Consider the following 21290-nt stretch of genomic DNA (forward strand, 5'->3'; position numbering starts at 1 on the left):
GCCTCCGATATCAATACTGCCGGTGGAGCGGGAGGCACTATAGGGGCATCACCCAGTGCAGGCACCACTTCCTTCCCCTTCTTCACTGCCTTAAGGGACTTGGAGGTGCCTTATGTTCCGTACTTGCCTCAGCGACTTATGTTCCGTACCTGCCTTAGCCTTTTTCTTAATTGGCATAGAGACGGACAATCGTGTCTTCGATGTCGAGGGCTTTGGCATCAGGCGGTCGACATCGGAGGCAGATCTCGATGCCGGAGCTGTCGACGTGGACGGTCCCTCCTCCATCGCCAGGACAGGAGCAAGGGCGGATTCCAGCAGCACTACTTTAAGGCGTGTGGCGTGTTTTTTTCTCGTCTGGTTGGAGAAGCGAGCACAGTGACGACAGGACTCTGGCTTGTGAGACTCTCCAAGACAAAAAATGCAGAGTGTGTGGTGATCTGGAGGAGCTAGTTTGCTACCACAGCGTCTGCATCGATTAAAAAATCCCCACTTCTTCTCCATAAGAAGAGAAGTGTGGGGGGGAAACGGTTGGGGAGGGGTGGCCTGAAGGCCTGAGGTAAATTCCCTTCAGAAGTAACTAAATTTTTTAAAAACAAATAGCTGAAAACGAAAGAAGCTAAGAAATAACTGCTAAGAGCTGAGAGGCGAAGCTGAACGCGAGGCTGACAGCGATCCGATCAGACCAAGAAGGAAAGAAGGTCTTTCCAACGCGGCGGTAAGAAAGGAACTGGCGGGATGTCCGTGCCCACCCCTCTGGGCATGCGCGGTGGGCTTCCTGCGCATGCCCTGGGGGCTGGGCGCAAAAATCCGTTAAAAGAGCTTGCTACAGCACCGATCGATCCGGTGCGTGCGCACTGAATCCCCATTGGTGTGAAGCACAGAGACCACAACGAAGATTGTAACATTAACCACGCTGGAACAAACAAACAGTCCATTTAGTCCAGCATCCTCTTTCACACAGTGACCAATCAGACACCCAGTCTATAAAAAAGGCATGGCCAAAGCCTCTGCCTCTTGTCCCTCCCCCAGCACTGCTCTGAAACATGGAAGACTCCATTAAACATCATAACTAATAGCCACTGATGGACCTCTCATCCATGAACTTATCTAGACCCCTTTTAATGAGACCTGCTCTGGTGATCATCACTACGTCCAATGTTGTGAGTCTGCCTGCAGACATCTCCTTGGATGAGGAGGAGATGGAGGAAGCAAGCCCCTTCATTCGGGTGCTGCAAGTAGACCAGCCAGACAAGGAGAAGACTTCATCAGGTGCAGAGGAGGAATCTCAGGCTGAAGTCAAAATACCACGCCGTCAGTCCTTTAGCCAAGGACCCAAAGCAGAAGCCCCGCAGCAGCAAGCCTCACTTCTGGGGTCGCCAGAGAAGGTGGGCCTGTTGGGAGGCACATGACCAGTGCCACAGTGCACAGTTGGCAGCCCAGCACCAGTCAATCTCTGCCTAGCTTGAGTCACCACATGATCAGGACTGACAGCCATTTAGGCTGCTCAGTCACTGATGAGTTGCACCTATCCCTGAATGACTCAGTAGGCTGAAGAGCTGCACCTGTCCCTGGATGACTCAGCAGGGTTTTCCTGATAAAAGCAGCCAGGAGACAGTGAGTGTGGAAGCAACTTGTCCACAACCCTTGTGTTCTGGTCATTGGGCCTTGTGTTGTTCTAGACCTTGCTGTGTTTGACCTTCTGGACTGTGACTTGGCTTGTGATCTATGGATTTGCCCTACTAGTTTTCATGCCTGGACTTTTGAATACCTGTGTTTTGACCATGGGACTATGTTTTGACTACACTTGTTGTCTCTTGCCTCAGGTATTTACCTGAACCCAGAGATCTTATAGCAGCGATTTCTACAAATTACTCTTTGAATTTAGTACGTCTTTTAACTGTTTATACAGCCAAAGTTTGTATTATGTTTGCCACATCACACTTTTGGTCCATATTCATCTTACAGTCACCTAACAGTGCCCTGATTTCACTGTAAAGCACCTACAAGTTTTTTGCATATACTACAGCCATACTGGCCTTCCCCATTCTGTAACTGTGCCTTTTATTTTTTTGTACCTAGCAGTTCGAAAGCAAGAAATTGCAAGTAGATAAATAGGTATCACTTCAGTGGGAAGGTAACAGCATTTCGTGCGCCTTGCTGTTTAGTCATGCCGGCCACATGACCACGGAAATGTCTTCAGACAGCACTGGCTCTTCGGCTTTGAAACGGAGATGAGCACTGCAACCCTAGAGTCGGATTTGACTGGCTTTCGAGCAAGGGAACCTTTACCTTTACCTTTCACCTAAATGTAAGATTTTTAATTTATTTGTATTTTGTTGGACCAGCCACTTAATAATCCACTCCAGACTTTTACCAGTTATGAAAGTCAGGCTGACTGGTCTGTAATTTCCCAGGTTAACCTTTTTAAAAAATCAGAACATGTTCAGCCTTCTGGTACCTTGCCTGTTACTAGCCATTTTGTTTTCAACCCCATTCCTAATAATTCCTACCCAAAATTTGTCTGTTTTAATCACTGCCATGCATAATGTACATTTTCATCTAGCTATCTAAGACAAACCCAAGATTTCTTTCCTGGTCAGTCACTGACATGCCAGATCCTATCAACATATATTTAAAGTTGGGAAATTTTGCCCAAATGACATAACATTGCACTTAGTCACACCGATGCTCATTTGCCACATTGTCATCTACTCATTGAATAAGGCAAGATTCTTTTACAGCTCATAATCCACTCTGATGTTACATAGGCTGCTAGCAGTTTTGCAAAATAAATAATCAAAGCTATTGAAATTTCCTTTGCAAAGGCAATTCCAGGATAATAATTTTATAAGGCCAGGAAGGGCCACTTACCCATCTACTATTGGTAACTATTGAGATATAAATTAATGTACACAATCTTGACACTGTTCTACCATTTCATGTTCAAATCCTAGCACGACCCCCCTACCTCTTTCCAAAGGAGCAAAGACAAGCATAGTATACACTATTGTGATCTCCTTTAAGCACTATCAGATTGAAATTTGGTGAACGCAATTGTGATATAACTTGCCATTTGAAGTGTGATGGCTTCTTAACCTCTACACTCATTTTCAATGATGTATGTATGTTGGAGGAGAGGGAGATGCAGAACAAAATGTGATAGCTGAAATAAGGCCTTAAAAACACACCATACTTTATTGATTAGTCATTATTTTCATTGTTAGTTGGAGAAGAATAGGACACCGGAACAAATTACATGCTTGCATAAAATCTTCTGCCTTAAAGGAACAAATGGAGCATTAATCTATACAGCATGTTGATACAGGATGTTTGTCAAAAAAACAAACAAAAGTGAATTAAAACAAGACAAAATATTGCCTTCAAACAAAACTGAAGGAAACCAAATTAAATTTAGGATTTGTTCAGGTTTATATATGCAATTTGAAAATGTATTTGAAATTGCAGCACTTTTGTATAAAGCAGACTAAATATCAACTTTTTTTCTCACAGAACAAAAGTAAGTAGATAATTTATTCATCTGAAAGGCTGACATTAAAAGTCATCTAAACAGTGCACATAATGTTATTCTTAGCACATATTTGCATTTATGTAAACCACTGAGATTTCTATATGTCCAATTATTCTGTTTGCCCTGACCTGGATAGATCAGGCTAGCGCATTAAAAGTCATCTAAATAGTGCACATAATGTTATTCTTGGCACTTAGCATTTATGTAAACCACGGAGATTTCTATATGTCCAATTATTCTCTTTGCCCTGACCTGGATAGATCAGGCTAGCCCAACGTCAGCCGATCTTGGAAGCTAAACAGGGTTGGCCCTGGTTAGTATTTGGATGGCAGACCACCAAGGAAGTACAGGGTCACTATGTAGAGGAGGCAAAGGCAAACCACCTCTGACCATCTCGTGCCTTGAAATTTGCCCTGACCTGGATAGATCAGGCTAGCCCAACGTCAGCAGATCTTGGAAGCTAAACAGGGTTGGCCCTGATTAGTATTTGGATGGCAGACCACCAAGGAAATACAGGGTCACTATGTAGAGGCAAGGCAAAGGCAAACCACCTCTGACCATCTCGTGCCTTGAAAACCCTACAGGGTCGCCATTAGTTCACTACAATTTGACAGCCAAATAAATAAATCTGTTTTAAACCTCAAATTTGGATTAAATACCACAATCCTTTAATTCTCTGGCAGATCTTTAAAACACAATCTGTTGTTGTAAACTTTTAGCTAAGTAAAAAATAAAGATATATGATATTCTTATTTTGGGTGACTACATCTATCTCTAAAAATAGTAATTACTTTAACTGGCAAATGCTTTATGCTGCACGTAGTGAAACAATGTAAGTAAAATAAGATACAAAGCCCTGTACTGCCACCTTTATGCCAACACCAATTTAATAGCTAAGGAATATTTAACTTTCTTTTCCAGCCTTAAATTCTTTAGCCAGGAGGATGACTAAGGCCCTCCCCTACACACACACTATGTAGTGGAGTTCAATTTTTCACTGGTCTGTGCTATATACAATTTCTCCTTTCAAGACTCAGAGCTATATAGTCATGTGTTATGTCCACAGCTGAGAGGTGAGATTATGTATGTTGTCTTAACCATACTGTCAGACAGTCAGCATGAGGGGAATATCCTATGAATTATATGGCAGAAAGAACAGAGAGCAAAGTTCCACAAAAGCACTCACCAATTCACCAGCGACAAAAATATTTTTCATCCTAGTAAGTGTCTTTTAAGGCAAAGTAATTTCCTGTATTTTGTCCTTAAGAGATTCACAGTTCTAGGCTTGCAACTGATTTTTATTCTCATTTTCAGTGAAGGTTTTTCTTCACCTCCAAAGCATCTTCGTTTAATGCTGCTGATGCCTTTCACAGCCCTTTCCACTTCTCCCCACCCCATCTCTCCTCAGCCAGAAATAAGTGAGAGAGAGATAGAAAAACAGAAGGGAGAAAATACTGTTATATGTCTTTTCTGTGGATGGGAGTGGGGTAAGGGCTGAAATGCCAGAATGTCTGAGCCTCGTCCGATTTTATTAAAGTGCTCTATTTGTAGAAAAAGTGATAGCTTGATAACAGAGCAATTCTTTTAATAGTCAGCATATCCGAGGCTTCCCTGAACATGATATATTATAGTGGGTTAAACGTAGGTTGAAACATTGCTTTTTCATGAAGAAGGAGTTGTATTTTGATGCACTCAGCGAAGGTAAAAAGCTTAGTGGGTCACCATTACCGGGCTAAGAACTGTACACCACCAGTTGATAAGATACAGTTTTTCATTTAGCCATCCAATAACTGTTGCCTTCAATCCTGGCTTTGAACCAAAGAACCTCCCTAAGAGCCTGACACTTATTAGAAAGGGTTTATGATTTTCTCTTCTCCAAAGAAAAGCCACAATGGATGGGTGTGCTTCGGACCCAGGTGCAGAATATAAAATACCCATCGGGGGGAGTGCTTTCAACCTGTCTGGTTCCGCCCTGAGTAGTCAGTGCCTCGGCTGAGTACTCACATTCATTACACCCTCTCTGCTGCTGTGGGAGTACTTTGGGGAGCCCCCATCAAAAGTCTGGGGGTGCCCGCCTTTCCATCTCTCTTTCAGGAACTGGCTGCATGTTTCAGCCCTGGTTTGGGGGTTGGGTGTCCAGGGTGGATGGACTAAGGGCTTTGGAGCCAACATGACAACTTTCTTCTCATGGCTTTCAAGCCACGACATCTATTTCTGTCTCAGGGGTTTGACTCACCATATCTACATACATCATTGCACACTTTGGGGTTTGGGTATCAGAGGTGGACTCAGGGCTTTCAAGCCACCACGTCAACTTCCTTCTCAGGGCTTTCTAGCCAGCACATCTACTTCCATCTCAGGGCCTTGACCCGCCATGTCTACTTCCTTCTCAGGGCTTTGATTCACCACATCTACTTCCACTATGGTGTAGTGGTTAAGTGCGTGGACTCTAATCTGAGAGAACCGGGTTTGATTCCCCACTCCTCCACTTGCACCTGGCTGGATGACCTTGGGCAAGCTGTAGTTGTGATAAGGGCTGTTCTTGAAAAAAAACAGTTTCTGTCAAGAGCTCTCTCAGCCCCACCTACCTCACAGGGTGTCTGTTGTGGGGAGGGGAAGGGAAAGGAGTTTGTAAGCCACTCTGAGACACCTTTGGGTAGTGAAGGGTGGGGTATAAATCCCTCCTCCTCCTCCTGCGGCTTCTGCCTTTAACCCACCATGTCTACTTCCGTCTCAGAGCCTTTGAGCCACCCACCACGTCCACTTCCATCTCAGGGTTTTTGAGCCGCCCACCATGTCCACTTCCTTCTCAGGGCTTCCAGCCACCACGTCAACCCATATCGTTGCACACTGGTGTGTGTTTGGGTGTCAGGGGCTGGAGCCACCACGCTTACATATACCATTGCATGCTTTGGGATTTGGGGGTCAGGGGTGGACTCAAAGCTTTCGAGCTACCACGTCTACTTCCATCTCAGGGTTTTGACCCACCACGTCTACTTCCTTCTCAGGGCTTTGACCCACCATGTCTTCTTCCTTCTCAGGACTTCCAGCCACCATGTATACATACATCATAGCACACCTTGGGGTTTGGGTGCCAAGGGAAGACTCAGAGCTTGGAGCCACCACATCTACATATGTCATTGCAAGCTTTGGGATTTGGGTGTCAGGGGTTGGCTCAAGGCTTTCTAGCCACCACATCTACTTCCTTCTCAAGGCTTCAAACCTCCATGTCTAATCAACTTCTCAAGGCTTTCGACCCACCACCTCTACTCTCTTCTCAGGGCTTCAAGCCACCACGTTTAACTACTTCTCAGGGCTTTCGAGCCATCATGTCTACTTACTTCCCAGGGCTTGGAACCACCATGCCTATGTATGTCTCAGGGCTTGGAGCTACCACATCTACACATGTCATTGCACACTGGTTTGGGTTTCAGGTGGTCTTGGGGTACATTTCCCTGGTTCTGCTGGGTTGGCAAAAATGCCCCCCCTTCAGTTTCTACTGGAGAGATTCTCGGGGACTTTGATTCTGTTTCTGTTCTGCTGGGCTCCTGCCCTTGCGCTTTCTTTGGCTGTTTCCCCCTCTTTATTGGAAACAATGGAGTATGGGGGCACCTTCTTTAGGGGAGGCCCTAACTCAGACCCCGTAAATCCAATCCTCACCAAGCTTGGAGGGCAGGTGGAGGAGAGTCAGCTGGAGATGTGCTGCAAGTTTGAAGTCTCTAGTACACACCAAGGGGGCTGTTCAGTACATTCCTGAACCTGCACTTTCCTGGGGATACCTTTGGTTTTTTTTTCATAATTCAAATACTGTAAATCCAATCCTTACGAAGCTTGGAGGACAGGCAGAGTAGAGTCAGCTGGAGATCCACTGGGAGTTTGGTGTCTCTAGCATGCCGGGAGGGGACGGACACATTCTAGCACATCACAAACTTCCCAAACTGGTTCGGTTCATACAAACGGGTTGTTGTCCATGATAGGTTCGTGGTTCAGTTCATGGGTGTACCACGAACCGAATAGCATTTTCCTGGCTCATGACCATCCCTAGTTAGGACTATGTTACTGTTAGCATGGTAGTGAGATTAGATTTTACTTCTGGCTAGGAGAAAACAACTGTTGGCTACCAACTCCAGGAGCCTTTCCCATCCTCATATGCTGAATATTAACCAGATTCTGGTATCTATTAGACTGCTGTTTAAACTGATAGCTTTTAGGTATTAAGTTACAACAACTTATTGTCTGATTTAACTGCCACTCTGTAATAGATGGCACACAGAGCAAAGTCTGAGTCCACCGAAAACTTTAAGGCCAAGTTGGCCAACAAAGTTTTATTCTGGGTATAAGCTTTCATGTGCATGCACAAAACCCCACACCATAGGTTTTCTTACATTTATAGATTTTTTAAAAAGCCCCCCAAAAGCAGTCCCTCACTAAACATACCAGCAGCAGTTTCAAAATGAAGGTTACAACTAGGAAGAGCTGCAGTTTTATTACTTTGTCTTACTGTTTTAGTTAAAACCTACCTCAAGCAGGGTCTTTGGGATACCTCTTAACAATTAAGTAGATAATAAACAAATGATGTGTCTTTCCCCCGGGCCTTCCCCCCCCCACCCCCACCCGCTCATCTCTGTTGACGCTGTGAGTAGGCAGGAGGGAGCTGAGGCCATCACTCCCACCACCCGCTCACCTCTTTTGACGGCACCAGCCACCGCACTGCGCCACAAGAAGGGAGGAGGGAGCTGGGACCTTCCTATATACCACTCGCTCGCCTCTCTCGATGGCACCAGCCCGCGCTGCGAGGGAGGACGGAGCTGAGCTGAGGCCTTCCCACCCACCACCCGCTCGCCTTCTTTGACGGCAATGGCTATCAGGCCACGCCACAAAGAGGGAGGAGGGAGGCGGGGCCTTCCCACACACCATTCGCTCGCCTCTCTCGACGGCACCGGCCTGCACTGCGAGGAGGGAGGAGGGAGCCGAGGCCTTCCCACCCACCACCCGCTCACCTTCTTCAATGGTGCCGGCCACCGGGCCACACTGCAAAGAGGAAGGAGGGAGCCGGGGCCTTCCCACACACCACTCACTCGCCTCTCTCGAGAGCACCGGCCCGCACTGCGAGGAGGGAGCCGAGGCCTTCCCACCCACCACCCACTCGCTTTTTTCAACAGTGCCGGCCGCCGGGCCGCACCGCAAAGAGGGAGGAGGGAGCCGGGACTTTCCCACCCACCACCCACTCACCTCCTTTGACGGCACCAGCCACTGGGCTGCGCCGCAAGGAGGGAGCTGGGGCCTTCCTACCCACCACTTGCTCACCTATGTTGACGGTGCTGGCCGCCAGCCTGCACTGCAAGGAGGGAGGAAAGAGCCAAGGCCTTCCCACCCACCACCCGCTTGCCTCCGTCGACGGTGATGGCCACTGGCCCGTGCTGCAAAGAAGGAGGAGGGAGCCAGGGCCTTCCCACCCACCACCCGCTCACCTCCTTCGACGGGTGCCAGCCCATGCTGCGAGGAAGGAGGAGGGAAGAGAGAGCCGAGGCCTTCCTATTTACCACCCACTGACCTCCTTCAACGGTGCCAGCCACCGGGCCGCACCACAAGGAGGGAGAAGGGAGCTGGGGCCTTCCTACCCACCACTCGCTTGCCTATGTCGACAGCGCCAGCCACCAGCCCACGCTGCGAGGAGGGAGGAGGGAGCCAGGGCCTTCCCCACCCTCCTCTGATGGCACCGGCTGCCGGGCTGCACCGTGAGGGAGCCGGGGCCTTCCCACCCACCACTCGCTCGCCTCTCTCGACGGCTCCAGCCCGCACTGTGAGGATGGAAGAGGGACGAGGGAGCTAAGGCCTTCCCACCACCCACTCTTTTCCTTCAATGGCGTGGCCCAGCCGGAGGGAGCTGCGGCCTTCCCACCCACCACACGCTCACCTCCTCCGACGGCGACGGCCGCTGGGCCGCACCACAAGGAGTGAGGAGGGAGCCAGGGCCTTCCCCCCCACCACCCGCTCACCTCTCTTGACAGCATCGGCCTGCGCTGCAAGGAGGGAGGAAGGAGCCGAGGCCTTCCCACCCACCACCCACTCACCTCCCTCGACGGTGATGGCCTGCCCTGCAAGGATGGAGCCAAGGCCTTCCCTCCCACTCGCTTCTGTTAATGGTTCTGCCCCAGAAGAGTACCCACCACCTGCCTGCCCGCCCACCTGCATGCCTCCCCCGACAGTTTTCTTGCCTGAGGAAGAGTCCTTGAGGAGGGGACGCGCAGGAGAGCGGCGGCAACAGAGCAGCAGCAAGTGCATGTGCTCTGCATGCTTGCTGCTGCTTTTTCTTCTGCTGGGGGCAGGGAGGGGCGGGACGGAGAGGGGTGGGGCAGGCTCGGAAGCCAGCTGGAATGCCGTTCCAGGGCGTTCCAGCCCAAAAATAGCCCTGCATTTATATAAAAAACCAAAAATATACAGAGGAAGAAAGGTCAGTAAGAGAAGACCAAATGAAACTAAGAAGACTTTGCTCCCTGGCAGAAGACAGTGTTAGAGGAGTACAGCTAAATCTTCCTGGGGAGAGAATTCTACAGTTTTGGTGCTATATCCAAGATGTCCCTTTCTTGGATTATCATCCATCTAGCCTCTGCTGTCAAAGGCTCCTGGAGATGACTGTAATAGTTGGGCAGGTTATTATGGGAGTAGGAAGTCGTTAAGTCCCAAAGGCTTTACAGGTCAAAGGCTAAAGCTGGAAAGCAACTTGAAAGAATAAAGCATGAGGTGGATAACTGCTAACTAAATAATTTTTAAAGATGTTTTATACAGCTATTTTAGTCTGTACAAATTTAAAGAAACTGAACTCTTTGTGTATGTCATGTAAAAGGGCTTCATTTCAAAATACAGAATGAGGGAGGGAAACTTTGTTATATTCAAAATGAACAATGACCTACCTGTTGCTGCACTGGTAACTGCTGTACCACTTGCGTGGGCACGGCTGCTTGACCAGCTACAGAAGTCTGTAAAGTCACTGTTGAACCTGTGTCTGACCCAGTCTCTGACGTCTGCATTGCGGCTTCTGTATAAATGTAAAATTTGCAAGTCAGGTGTATTTTAACATCTCTGGTCACTTGTACTAATATTAACTTTTCAGAATTCTGTTCTTCACATTTTTCATATAGCACAACATTTTGGCCATGTCACCCTACTTTACTGTTCATTTTCTCATTTATAAAAAATAACAGAAGGAAAAGAGTTGGGTTTATACCCTGCCTTTCACTGAGAGTCTCAGAGTGGCTTACAATCTCCTTCCCTTCCCCTCCCCACAACAGACACCCTGTGAGGTAGGTGGGGCTGAGTGAGAGAACTGTGCTTGACAGAACAGCTCTAAGAGAAGTGTGACTGACCCAAGGTCACCCAGCTGGCTGCATGGGAAGAAGTGAGGAATCAAACCCGTTTCTCCAGATTAGAGTCTGCCACTCTTAACCACTACGCCAAACTGGTTTGGCACCTCTGTATTTGCTGTCTCCCATCTCTTGCTATATTCCACAATGTCTATATATTAATTTAGTAAAGATGTTTATTACTGCCTTCTGGCTCACAGTCATTTTCAACAGGATTAAATACAAATGCCATAAAAAAATTGCCTGAAACATATTGTGAGAGCTTCAAATATCTAAAATCTATGAAAAGGTCTATGAAAGTGCTTTGCTTTGCAGGCTCTCCTTAAAAAGAGCTAACATGAAGCACTTTGAACTTCACATGGCAGCCCATTCTAAAGAATTGAGGTTGCTACAGAAAAAGCCCTTGCACAGGCTGTAACTGTTTTCAGTTCCTTTTAAAGAGGGAACAGGCAACAGGCATTGCTGAGAGAAGCAAAGAGCCTGACCAAGCCTATAAAGAGAGAAGTGTAAACCTTTGTTTACATTCAGATAGAGGTCGTGAACTAAAACCACAGCCTGGCCTGAAACCAAAATATTTGTACTCTGCATATCTACATATTAGTATTCCTTACTTCTCTTTCTGTACTACCCTTCTTTTGGCATTACCACTGATTTTTTTAAAAAAAAAATAAAGAAGAAAAAGCAATTGCCTGCCCCAATCCTTGGCATCAAGACTAATTCCTCATTAAGCACGTTTGAAGTCATGCTATTGGTACTGGATTTGGCCTAGTATAAACCCAGAGTTTTTAATCTTCTATAAACATGCTATAGCAAATATAAACTTGCTGAAAGAAAAAAAAAATCAAACACAACAGCATATAATACCTTCTGTTAGGACCAAATGAAGTTTCACAAAGTGGACAGTTTGGCGGGTCCTAGAAAAAAGCATTACAATGCTACTCCCCCCCCCCAATGGAGCAGTACATGTACTTGAAATCATTACTTATAGAAAGAAACTCGTAAGTTAATGCAGAAAGAGGTACAAATAAATGACATACTTCTTCAGTTTCTTTTTTCAAATATACACAATAGAAAAAAAATCTTTCAAGCTCATCAATAAAAGAGTTTTAGATGACACTTTAATTTATGAAATGTTATCTTTCTGAAAGGTACAAAGATGATTTGGAAATTTGTTAGCGAATGGAAACTGCTGCAGATGGTTATGTCAAAAGTGGCAGTTACTTTCAAAAGCTTTCTCATAAAACATTTCAAAATATATCAAAATTCAGGTGAAAAAATAAAGACAACTATTTTGTGCTGTCTTTAAAAAGAACAATCTCAAACACTCTAAGGGGGCCCAGTCTCTAACTCAGCATTCAGTACCACAGGATGCCACACTGATGCCCCCCCCCCGTCCTCTTAAATCTCAAGCATGCTAGATGAACAGACAGTAATCAGGTCAACCACTATGCAACAACAAGCAACTTAACTATGACTGATGAGACCAGATGATAAACAGAAAGCCTATGGAATTCTGTCCTTTGCCTAAATTGCTGCAACTGCTCCAATGAGGTTGAAGCAGTACCAGTGGTTGCTACATTTCACTGATTTGGTGAGGAGTCATGGGGCCACATCATGACAGTGCAGTAGGGAAGTTTTTGAGAATTTTATTGTTAAGTCTGTGACTATACATGCACCTACTGTAATTTTTAAAGCTATATGATCTGGGTGCTGAACACCAATTTAAAGATGACATATCCCATACATGGGCTTACAGTATACCCAAAGTGAACCATATTAGATAGGAATGGGAACAGAAAAGAAAGGGAGTGGAAGACAGGAAAGGTAGTTCCTTTAATATAACACCAGACAGCTGGGCAACTAGGACAACATTACAGTGATAAGGAATGGGCCCACAGTGAGGAAAGAAAAACAGATTGCTTACCTGTAACTGATGATCTTCGAGTGGTCATCTGTGCATTCACACCTCTGGGATATAGTGCACCTGCACTGACCCCAATCAGTATAATGGAAAGCAAAAGGGATTTTCGCGCCCACTCCCCAGTCGCATGCTGGGCTCCACTGCGCATGACTAAGGGGGCATGCTGAGCTCCACTGCGCATGACTAAGGGGCGCATGACTAAGGGGAGGGCACGAGGATCTCGCCAGTTCCTTCTGACCACTGACCTTAGTCTCCAAGGAAAGGACAGGACTGAAAGCAGAGGGGAAGGAGGGCGGGTGGTGTGAATGCACAGATGACCACTCGAAGATCATCAGTTAAAGGTAAGCAATCTGTTTATCTTCTTCATGGTCTCTATGCATCACACCTCTGGGAGACTAGCAAGCAGTACACGCCTACCTGGAGGAGGGAGCCGAGGTCCTAATCCTGTGCTACCTGCAACACTGCTGAATACTGGTGAATGCGCACATCAAACATGTGAGGAGTGGCCCAGGTCGCTGCATTGCAGATATCTTCAAGTGATGCACCTCGCAGGAAGGCTGTGAATGTGGCCACTGCCCGGGTGGAATGTGCCCTTAGCAACCCCGGAAGTGACCTATTTGCTAATGTGTAGCACAGTTTAATAGTCCCCGGGATACCGTGCCTCCCTGTCTGTTGATATAACAGAGGGTCGTGGTGTTGTCCGTGAGGACAGTGACTACCTGCCGAGCCACAAGGTGTCAAAAGGACCTGAGTGCGTACTGCACTGCCAACAGTTCTAGGAAATTGATGTGGTGGTGGGCTACTTGGGCTTCCCAACAAGCCCGACACAAAGACCCTTGAGATGTGCACCCCATCCCCAAAGGGACACGTCTGTGGTTAACGTGAGCGTAGTCTTGGGAGGGTGGAACGGAGCTCCTGCTAGGAGATTCGCAGGGTCTGTCCACCAGAGTAGGGAGTGCAGGACAGGCTGTGGGATGACTAGATGGAGGGATTGGGGATGATACTGTGGGTGGAACCTCCTGACAAACCACAGCTGCAATGGTCGCATGCATAGTCTGGCACAGACAATAACATTGGTGGTAGCCGCTGGACTTGCTTTACAGTGGCCGTTCCTGTATCACATAAGCGATTCACTAGATCGACAATGTCTTTCACTCTCTGCGGAGAGAGGGAGGCTTTGCATACGATAGAGTCCAGAACAGCTCCGTCCTTTTTCGGTACCGTGAAGTAACGAGAGTAGTGGTAGGTGAGACACCCAGACTACGAGATGTCTTGATGCTCTTGTCCAGCTCTTGAAGCACAGTGTCTGTGGTGGAGCTGAAGAGATCGTCACCTTCAAAGGGAAGATCTTCAACTATGGTTTTGGCATCTGGCTGTAAGGCCGAAGAGCATAGCCATGCATGTTGACGTAAAGCAACTGACGACGTGAGGGTCTTAGCTGCGGAGTCCAGCAAGTGTTTGGAGACATTAAGTTGGTGCTTAGCCAGAAGCATACCTTTCTTCTGGATCTGTTTACCCTGATGACTGCTGTCATTCAGGAGAGTAGAGAGAAGTTCTGACATTTGTTCCCATAGGGCAAACTGATAGCGCCCCATGCAGGCAGCATAATTAGCAGCCTTAATCCCCATAGCTCCTGTGGTGTAAAACTTTCTTCCGGAAGCGTCCAAGCCTCCTTCCTTCTCTATCTGAAGGGGTAGAGTTGGCTGCTCTTGCCATTAGCCAAAGAGGTCACGACTAACAAATTCAGCTTCAGATGGGTGAAGAGGAATTCAGCTCCCGACTCCTGGATCTTGTACATATGGTCCAGTCTTTTATTGGAAACCAGGACAGCAGAAGGATGAGACCCGGGATCCTTGGCTGTTTTTAGAAGGACTGAGGTCATGGGGAGGGCGACCAATGCTGAGGTGTCCCCATCTGGTCAGTGTCGAAGATGGAGTCCGTGACAATCAGTGGTGGCTGGGTGGTGGACAAAGCCAATTTATCAGCCATACGTTTGACAAAGTCCCTATAAGATTTGACATCCTCTGATGGGGAAATGGGTAGATCATCCTCGACCTGTTGCAGTGGGGATGGTTGCAATGGTGGGTGTGGACTTCTCCTCGCCCGATTGGGAATCAGAAGAGCTGGAGTGGTCCAAAGGTTCAGAGAACGATGACTGGAGGATCGTCATCGAAGGCAATAGCTCCGTCGGTTCCGGGAAGTGTTTCAACACCGACAACTGGAGGCTGGAACCTTTAGCGATCGGTCTCAATTGCAGAGGTTTAACGAATTTTGATGCCGAGGAAGGGTCTCGGTACTGGGAAATCCGTGAGGATGCGGATTGGTGATCCCACTCGACAGGGGGGCGTGGGGGAAGCCATGGCATCGATCCCGGGAAGGGATAAGCCTTGTATAAATATTGCCACTGGTGCTGATCCCATGATCGGAGCTGGAGTGGCATCAGAGATCGGTCTCGATCGTCGGGCCCAAAGGGTGGTGAGGGGACGACGGGATGGGTCCCTCGTTCCTGATGAAGGCTCTCGATACCAGGAGATTGCGGTATCTGAGTCAAATCCAGCTCCTGATTGGAGTCGATGGATTGGCTGGGGCGAAACGAAGGCGACCGAAGTGCACCTTGTGATTGTCCTCGACTCAATGAGGCAAGCGAAGAGGCTCTAGACTGAGTGTCAGTCTCAATTCGGTGAGGACTCGATGCTTTATCAAGAGAGCCTGTCTTGTGCTTCTTATGCTTGCTGAGTCTAATGTCCTTGCCCTCCTTCCGGATCTCCTTCCGGATCTTGAAAGGGATATGGGCTTCGGACTGTTGCACCTGAATCGGGCGCTTGGGCACCGATTTTTCGGCATCGATTGGGGCCAATGTTGAAGACAGAGCGGCTGCCAATTCCAATGCAGGCATTGACATGGAAACATGCCTGGACGTGTCTTGAGACGAACACGCCATTGGAGACAGCACTGCTTCCATTAGCGCCACACGGAGTCTTGCTGCCCGATTCTTCCTGGTCTGCTTGGAGAACTAGGAACAGTAGGAGCAAGAGTCAACACGGTGTGATTCCCAGAGGCACAGGAGACAAAGAGAGTGTCCGTCCAAGGGGGCAATTTTTCTGCCACAAGTCCAGCACCGTTTAAAGAAACCCCACCTCGCAGCCATAGGTCAGAGGGGGAGAGAGTGTCTCTGTGGAGGTGGAGATAATCCAAACTGAAAAACTAACTAAATAACTTTCCTTAACTAACTAATCGAGGTAAGAAGAAAAGAAGGCCTAATGCCAACAAACTTTACCGACCGAGGCGTAGAGGTCCTACCAGCACGGCAGTCAGAAGAGAACTGGCGGGATCCTCGTGCCCTCTCCCTAATCATGCGCAGTGGAGCCCGGCACATGACTGAGGAGTGGGTACAAAAATCCCTTTTGCTTTCCGTTATACCGATCGGGATCAGCACAGGTGTACTATATCCCAGAGGCATGATGCACAGAAACCACGAAAAATATAAGGATGTTATCTCAAAGATATTTTATTATGTAAGGAAAAATGCCAATGCCAGCCATCTTGGTTTCATAGAAACCTGTTTAATGGAAATCCAATAAAAATGTGCAGTTTCAAATTAGTAGTTTTCAGTTAACATTACTATTAGTTTCTATATATGCAAAATATACTCACATGCCATATTATGCACTTTATTAAATATTTTCCATAATCAAATATTTAACTACTTTTCGCTATCAGGGAAAAGAAGTTTGAATATATACGGTACGTAGCACGTAAAGTTATCATGGTACCACAATTTTTTGTTAACTAAACTGAAGTCAAATAAATATGCTAAATCAGATCACAATCTATTTAAGGGCATTAGAAATGTTTCCAATTCAAATTGCAGAAAACCCACATCACTACCCATTACAGTTGAAACTGTCAGATCTATGCATCATGCTGTGATCTCTGGCAAATGGAATTAAAGGCTAAGCATGATTTTCTTAGAGCCAGTTTGGTATAGCGGTGAGGAGCGCGGACTCCAATCTGGGAGAACTGGGTTTGATTCCCCACTCCTCCACATGCAGCTGCTGGTATGACCTTGGGTGAGTCACAACTTCTTTCAGAGCTGTTCTCGAAAGAGGAGTTCTCGAAAGAGCTCTCTCAGCCCCACCTACCTCACAGGGTGTCTGTTGTAGGGAGGGGAAGGGAAAGGAGATCGTAAGCCACTCTGAGACTCCTTCGGGTAGTGAAGGGCGGAGTATAAATCCAATCTCTTCTCCTTGGGTAAATATTGTAACATGGCAATCCTGAAAACATACTTCTATGTTATATTTAAAAAGTACAAAAACTACAAGTACTGTTCACTGTAACAATCACATGCTATTACCAAATGAGTTTTTCCTTCCACATTTACCAATATTGATTCCACCAGCTCATCTCCACTGACAGAACATGAAATTCATATAAAGATTAAGGGAAGCAGTCTGGTTTTCTACTGAATGGAAATTAAAGACAAGGCTGAGTGAGATGTTCTTTGAACCAATCTTAATATGCTGAAGTATATTCTATGCCCCAAGCCACAATTTACAGCAACAAAGGTAAAATTATCAGTGCCATACATAAACAAGAATTTTCCATTAAAATAGTGATCCAAATTTTGTTCTTGTCGTATAAAACAAGCATGTTTCCTTCTAATGCAGCTTGACAACTATATAAGAAAAGATTATTGCAGTTTTTAGGGATTCAATTTTAAACTTCGCTATAAATAAGCACTATACAGAACAATATGACCAAATATTTAAGGCATTTGTAACAGTGCAGTGTATGATGGCTGGCTTTTCATAAGGGCACACCTTGAGATAACACTACATAACTACTTATGTGTCACAGATAAACTTCCAACATCTGATGTTTCAGATATAGTCTTCAGGTGTTCAAATTGTACAAATTATACAAAGGCTCAAGATTTAATACGAATAAGCAAAAGGCATATATACAAAAGTCAGCATGTTGTATTTAAATGTGGATTCAAATTCCCACTCAACCATAAATATAATAGATGGTTATGAACAAATCAGCAACTTTCATGCCTAGGTGCCCATCTGTGAAATGGCAATACAGAGCTGTTTGGAGAAAATGACTATAAGGTGTTCTGCACAGAAGTACACCACAGAAATCAGAAATAATGTGACATATTCAACACTTTTCATGTGCTTGTTTCACACAGCAATTGCTGCTGCTGCCAGGCTTCAAAGTAATTGTTATTACAGTTCTTTTACAGTGCTCTTTTCAAGTGATATTTGCTTATCAACACAACAAAGACAGTCACATTAATCTATTTTGAACAACTAAATAAACCCCTACTGTTTTATAATAATGCTGCCCATATGTAAACGAACTGTATATGACCACAGGAAAGACATGCCCAACTTCAGTCTAGCCATCCTTGCCTAATGTGACTGTCAGGTGTGTCACCAGCAACAGATGCTTGTTTGACAAAGGACCTTTTGTTCTGGCTAATTAAGCAGTTGGACACACCCGCCTGTTAACGGGTCTGCTTTGTACAAGCAGCCCTAGCTGAATCATGTGAATCTACAGATAAATAGTCTGCATTTTGAAAGAAGACTAATTAACCCCTAGGAGAGGGAAAGAATATTGCTGTAACCCAGCTGCTGATTGTGACAAGATTAGCATTTCTTCAATTTAAGCAATAGTGTTTAGAACACATGTTTTATTACAAATTTTCTCTCTCCCCCAATGTTCTTTGCAAAACTTGTTCAGGGTTCTTTAATACACTCAAGATGCACAGTAGGGATCCTTCAGTCTTCTGTGCCTTACATACCAGAATGAATGGTTTAACAATCTGATCCATCAATTACGTAGCAAATCACACAGTGCAAATATGCCATCAATAGTAACTATTTTTAGCAAGTACTTTCATCAGCAACTAATTTGCTATTCTAAACACTAGAGTCTAGAAAGTCTTGTTACACTACATGTACTTTAATATCTACACTGAACCATGTTACTGGTTCTTAATTCAATACAGAAAATAAAAGTCTTCAAGTACACCAATATTTCTTTTTACTCCACAGAAATAGAAAACATCTCTAACTAAAAAGTGAATCAACTTCACCAATTATACACAAGCAAGGGAAAATAATTGCAGAGCTTAGAACAGTGAATGGCTAGAATTTCACACAATGACTTTTTCTTTTAAAAAAATCAAAAAATCAGAATTTTAACTACAAATAACTTGGTATAAATACACTTGTCTTAAGTTATAAAGCAAATGGAAGCTAATAAACAGTAAAGACTAACAATAAAAATCCTTATGAGCACTGTGGAACTATTCCACAAATATTAACTGAGCTAAGCAGGCTTGAATGGATTTCCACCTAAAGTTTACATTACAAAGCATATCTAACAGTGCAACCCTAAGCAGAGTTACACCTTTTAAAATCCATGAACTTCAATGAATTTTGAAGGGTGTACTTCTGTTTAGGATTGTGCTGTAAATTGTACAATCCTAAACAGAAGAACTTTACAACTTTGATGGAACATTACACCTTTTGTTATACCAAATTTTCATACAATTCCATTGTTCCAATCCTTAAAGTAACAAAACATGGAGTAATAAAAGATTCATGTTTAAAATTCTTGGTTGTGCAATAACAACGAACAAAATAAAGTTTGGGTCCAGAGGCACCTTTAAGACCAACGGAGTTTTATTACTTATAAGAGGTGGAGGTTGTTGTTAGGAAGGGCCATTTAGGGTCAAGACGCATGAGTACTGGATGATTATAGCTGAGATAGGATGTAAGAAAAATCTGTGAATGGCAGTAAATTAGCATAGAAATACAAGAGTTAACAAACAGACGTGGGAACAGGCCTGTAGCCAGGATTTTTTGGTTTGGGGGGCATTTAAATTTTTAAGGGGGCACTCCATAAACTGGGGCATTCAAATTCAGGTTCAAATCCCCACTCGTGCCCTGGAAGCTTGTTGGGTGATTTTGGTCACACACTCTCAGCCTAACCTACCTCACAGGGGCCCAACGCCCCTTTGCAGTAGGACTCCCCAGCCCAGCTGCAGAACAAGCCTTCTTCTTCCTTGAGCTCCCAGGCGGGTGCCACAGCTGCCTTACCCAGTCCTTGGCTCGGAAGGCTTGCACGCAGTGGGAGCTCAGCATGCCCCTGCCGCTGTGGACCAGCACCCGGGGAGCCTCCGCCTCAACCATGCTGCTCAATCCACCCCTCACTTCCTCCTGGGAAGGCTCAGTGCACTCCAACTCCTCCCAGGCCACAAGACCGGCCAAGTCCTTGGCGGGCAGCAATAGACCAGCAGAGGGGCCAATCAGCTGCAAGCAGAGCCCTTGGCTGGGAAGGGAAGTGTGCTCCCTCTCACATGCAGGCGAGGGACACAACCACACTCGGTGGCCCTACTCGGTGAGACAATTTGTGCGGCCGGAGAAAGAGGGCGGGCAGCGGCAGGAGAGGAAAGGAGGGAAGCACGCCTAAAATAAAATAAAAATGGGTAGTCGGAGGGGACTGAACTGGATGGGAAGTCGGGAGGCCTTAGGAGTAAGTCTGAGCCCCCCAGGGATCTCGATGTAGCTATGGGCCTGTGTGGGAATGAGGTCTAAGTCCAGTAACCTGCGAGACAAATAAAGTTCAATTCTGGGTACAAGCAAGAACTGCGAGACTTAGTATGTACACTAATTCAGATTCATATTTGAAACAGGTTTCCTCAAATATTACACATAGGTAGGGGGGTAGTTGCCAGGAAGAGCCAATTAGAGTCAAGATGCCTAAATAACTGAGCAATAAATACAGTTAAGATTGGAATAACACATTAGGCAAGACATGTAAATAGCTGTAAGTATAAGGTACAGGGTGGTGTCCATGCATCCATTGTGTATTTTTACAGTAGTGTTCAGAAATATATTTCTTGCATAGATTGGTTCATTGTCAGGTTGATGGTGGGGTGAAAGTCATTGAATGCCTGGTGGAATACATCCAGGGCTTCTTTACCAAGTGTCCAGATGATAAAAATGTCATCACTGAATTGCAGGACTTAATGGAGATATCAGCTTCTTATCTCACTACACATGCTAAGTCACTCAGTTCTCACTTATACCAGGAAATCAGACTTTGTTGATCTTGCAGGTTGTCACATCTGCTGTTAACGCCTTTATTATCTGTATCCCAATTTACTGCTATTTACATGTCTTACCTAACATGTTATTCCAATCTTAGCTGTATTTATTCCTGTTGCTTAGGCATCTTGATTCTAAACGGCTCTTCCTGGCAACTAACCCTCCCCCCACAAACCTATCTGTCCTTATATATAAAGCCGTAGTGGGGCCCAACGTTCCAATGCATACCAACAGTGTTTGGAGGCTTGAACTGTCAGCCAGAAGACGCTGGCTGGGTTGGCTGGCTGCTTTGTGCAGTCCCGCCCAGCGTTTCAAGGTCTTTTGCATATGGAAGCTGATTGGACTTCACTCCA

The 21290-nt window shown here is 45.7% G+C and overlaps 1 protein-coding gene across 1 annotated transcript in view; it reads right to left on the minus strand.

Moving 5' to 3' along the window:
- Window positions 1-21290, minus strand: part of RFX3 (regulatory factor X3) — a 288648-nt gene that overhangs the window by 155428 nt on the left and 111930 nt on the right. Inside the window, exon 2 of the mRNA XM_015426016.1 lies at window positions 10444-10568. Coding sequence (XP_015281502.1) covers window positions 10444-10560 — 117 coding nt within the window. The 5' untranslated portion in view covers window positions 10561-10568. The remainder of the gene's footprint in view (window positions 1-10443; window positions 10569-21290) is intronic.

The sequence above is a fragment of the Gekko japonicus genome, unplaced genomic scaffold (genome assembly GCF_001447785.1).
Source record: "Gekko japonicus isolate JY-2015 unplaced genomic scaffold, Gekko_japonicus_V1.1 scaffold31, whole genome shotgun sequence".
Taxonomy (NCBI): Eukaryota; Metazoa; Chordata; class Lepidosauria; order Squamata; family Gekkonidae; genus Gekko; species Gekko japonicus.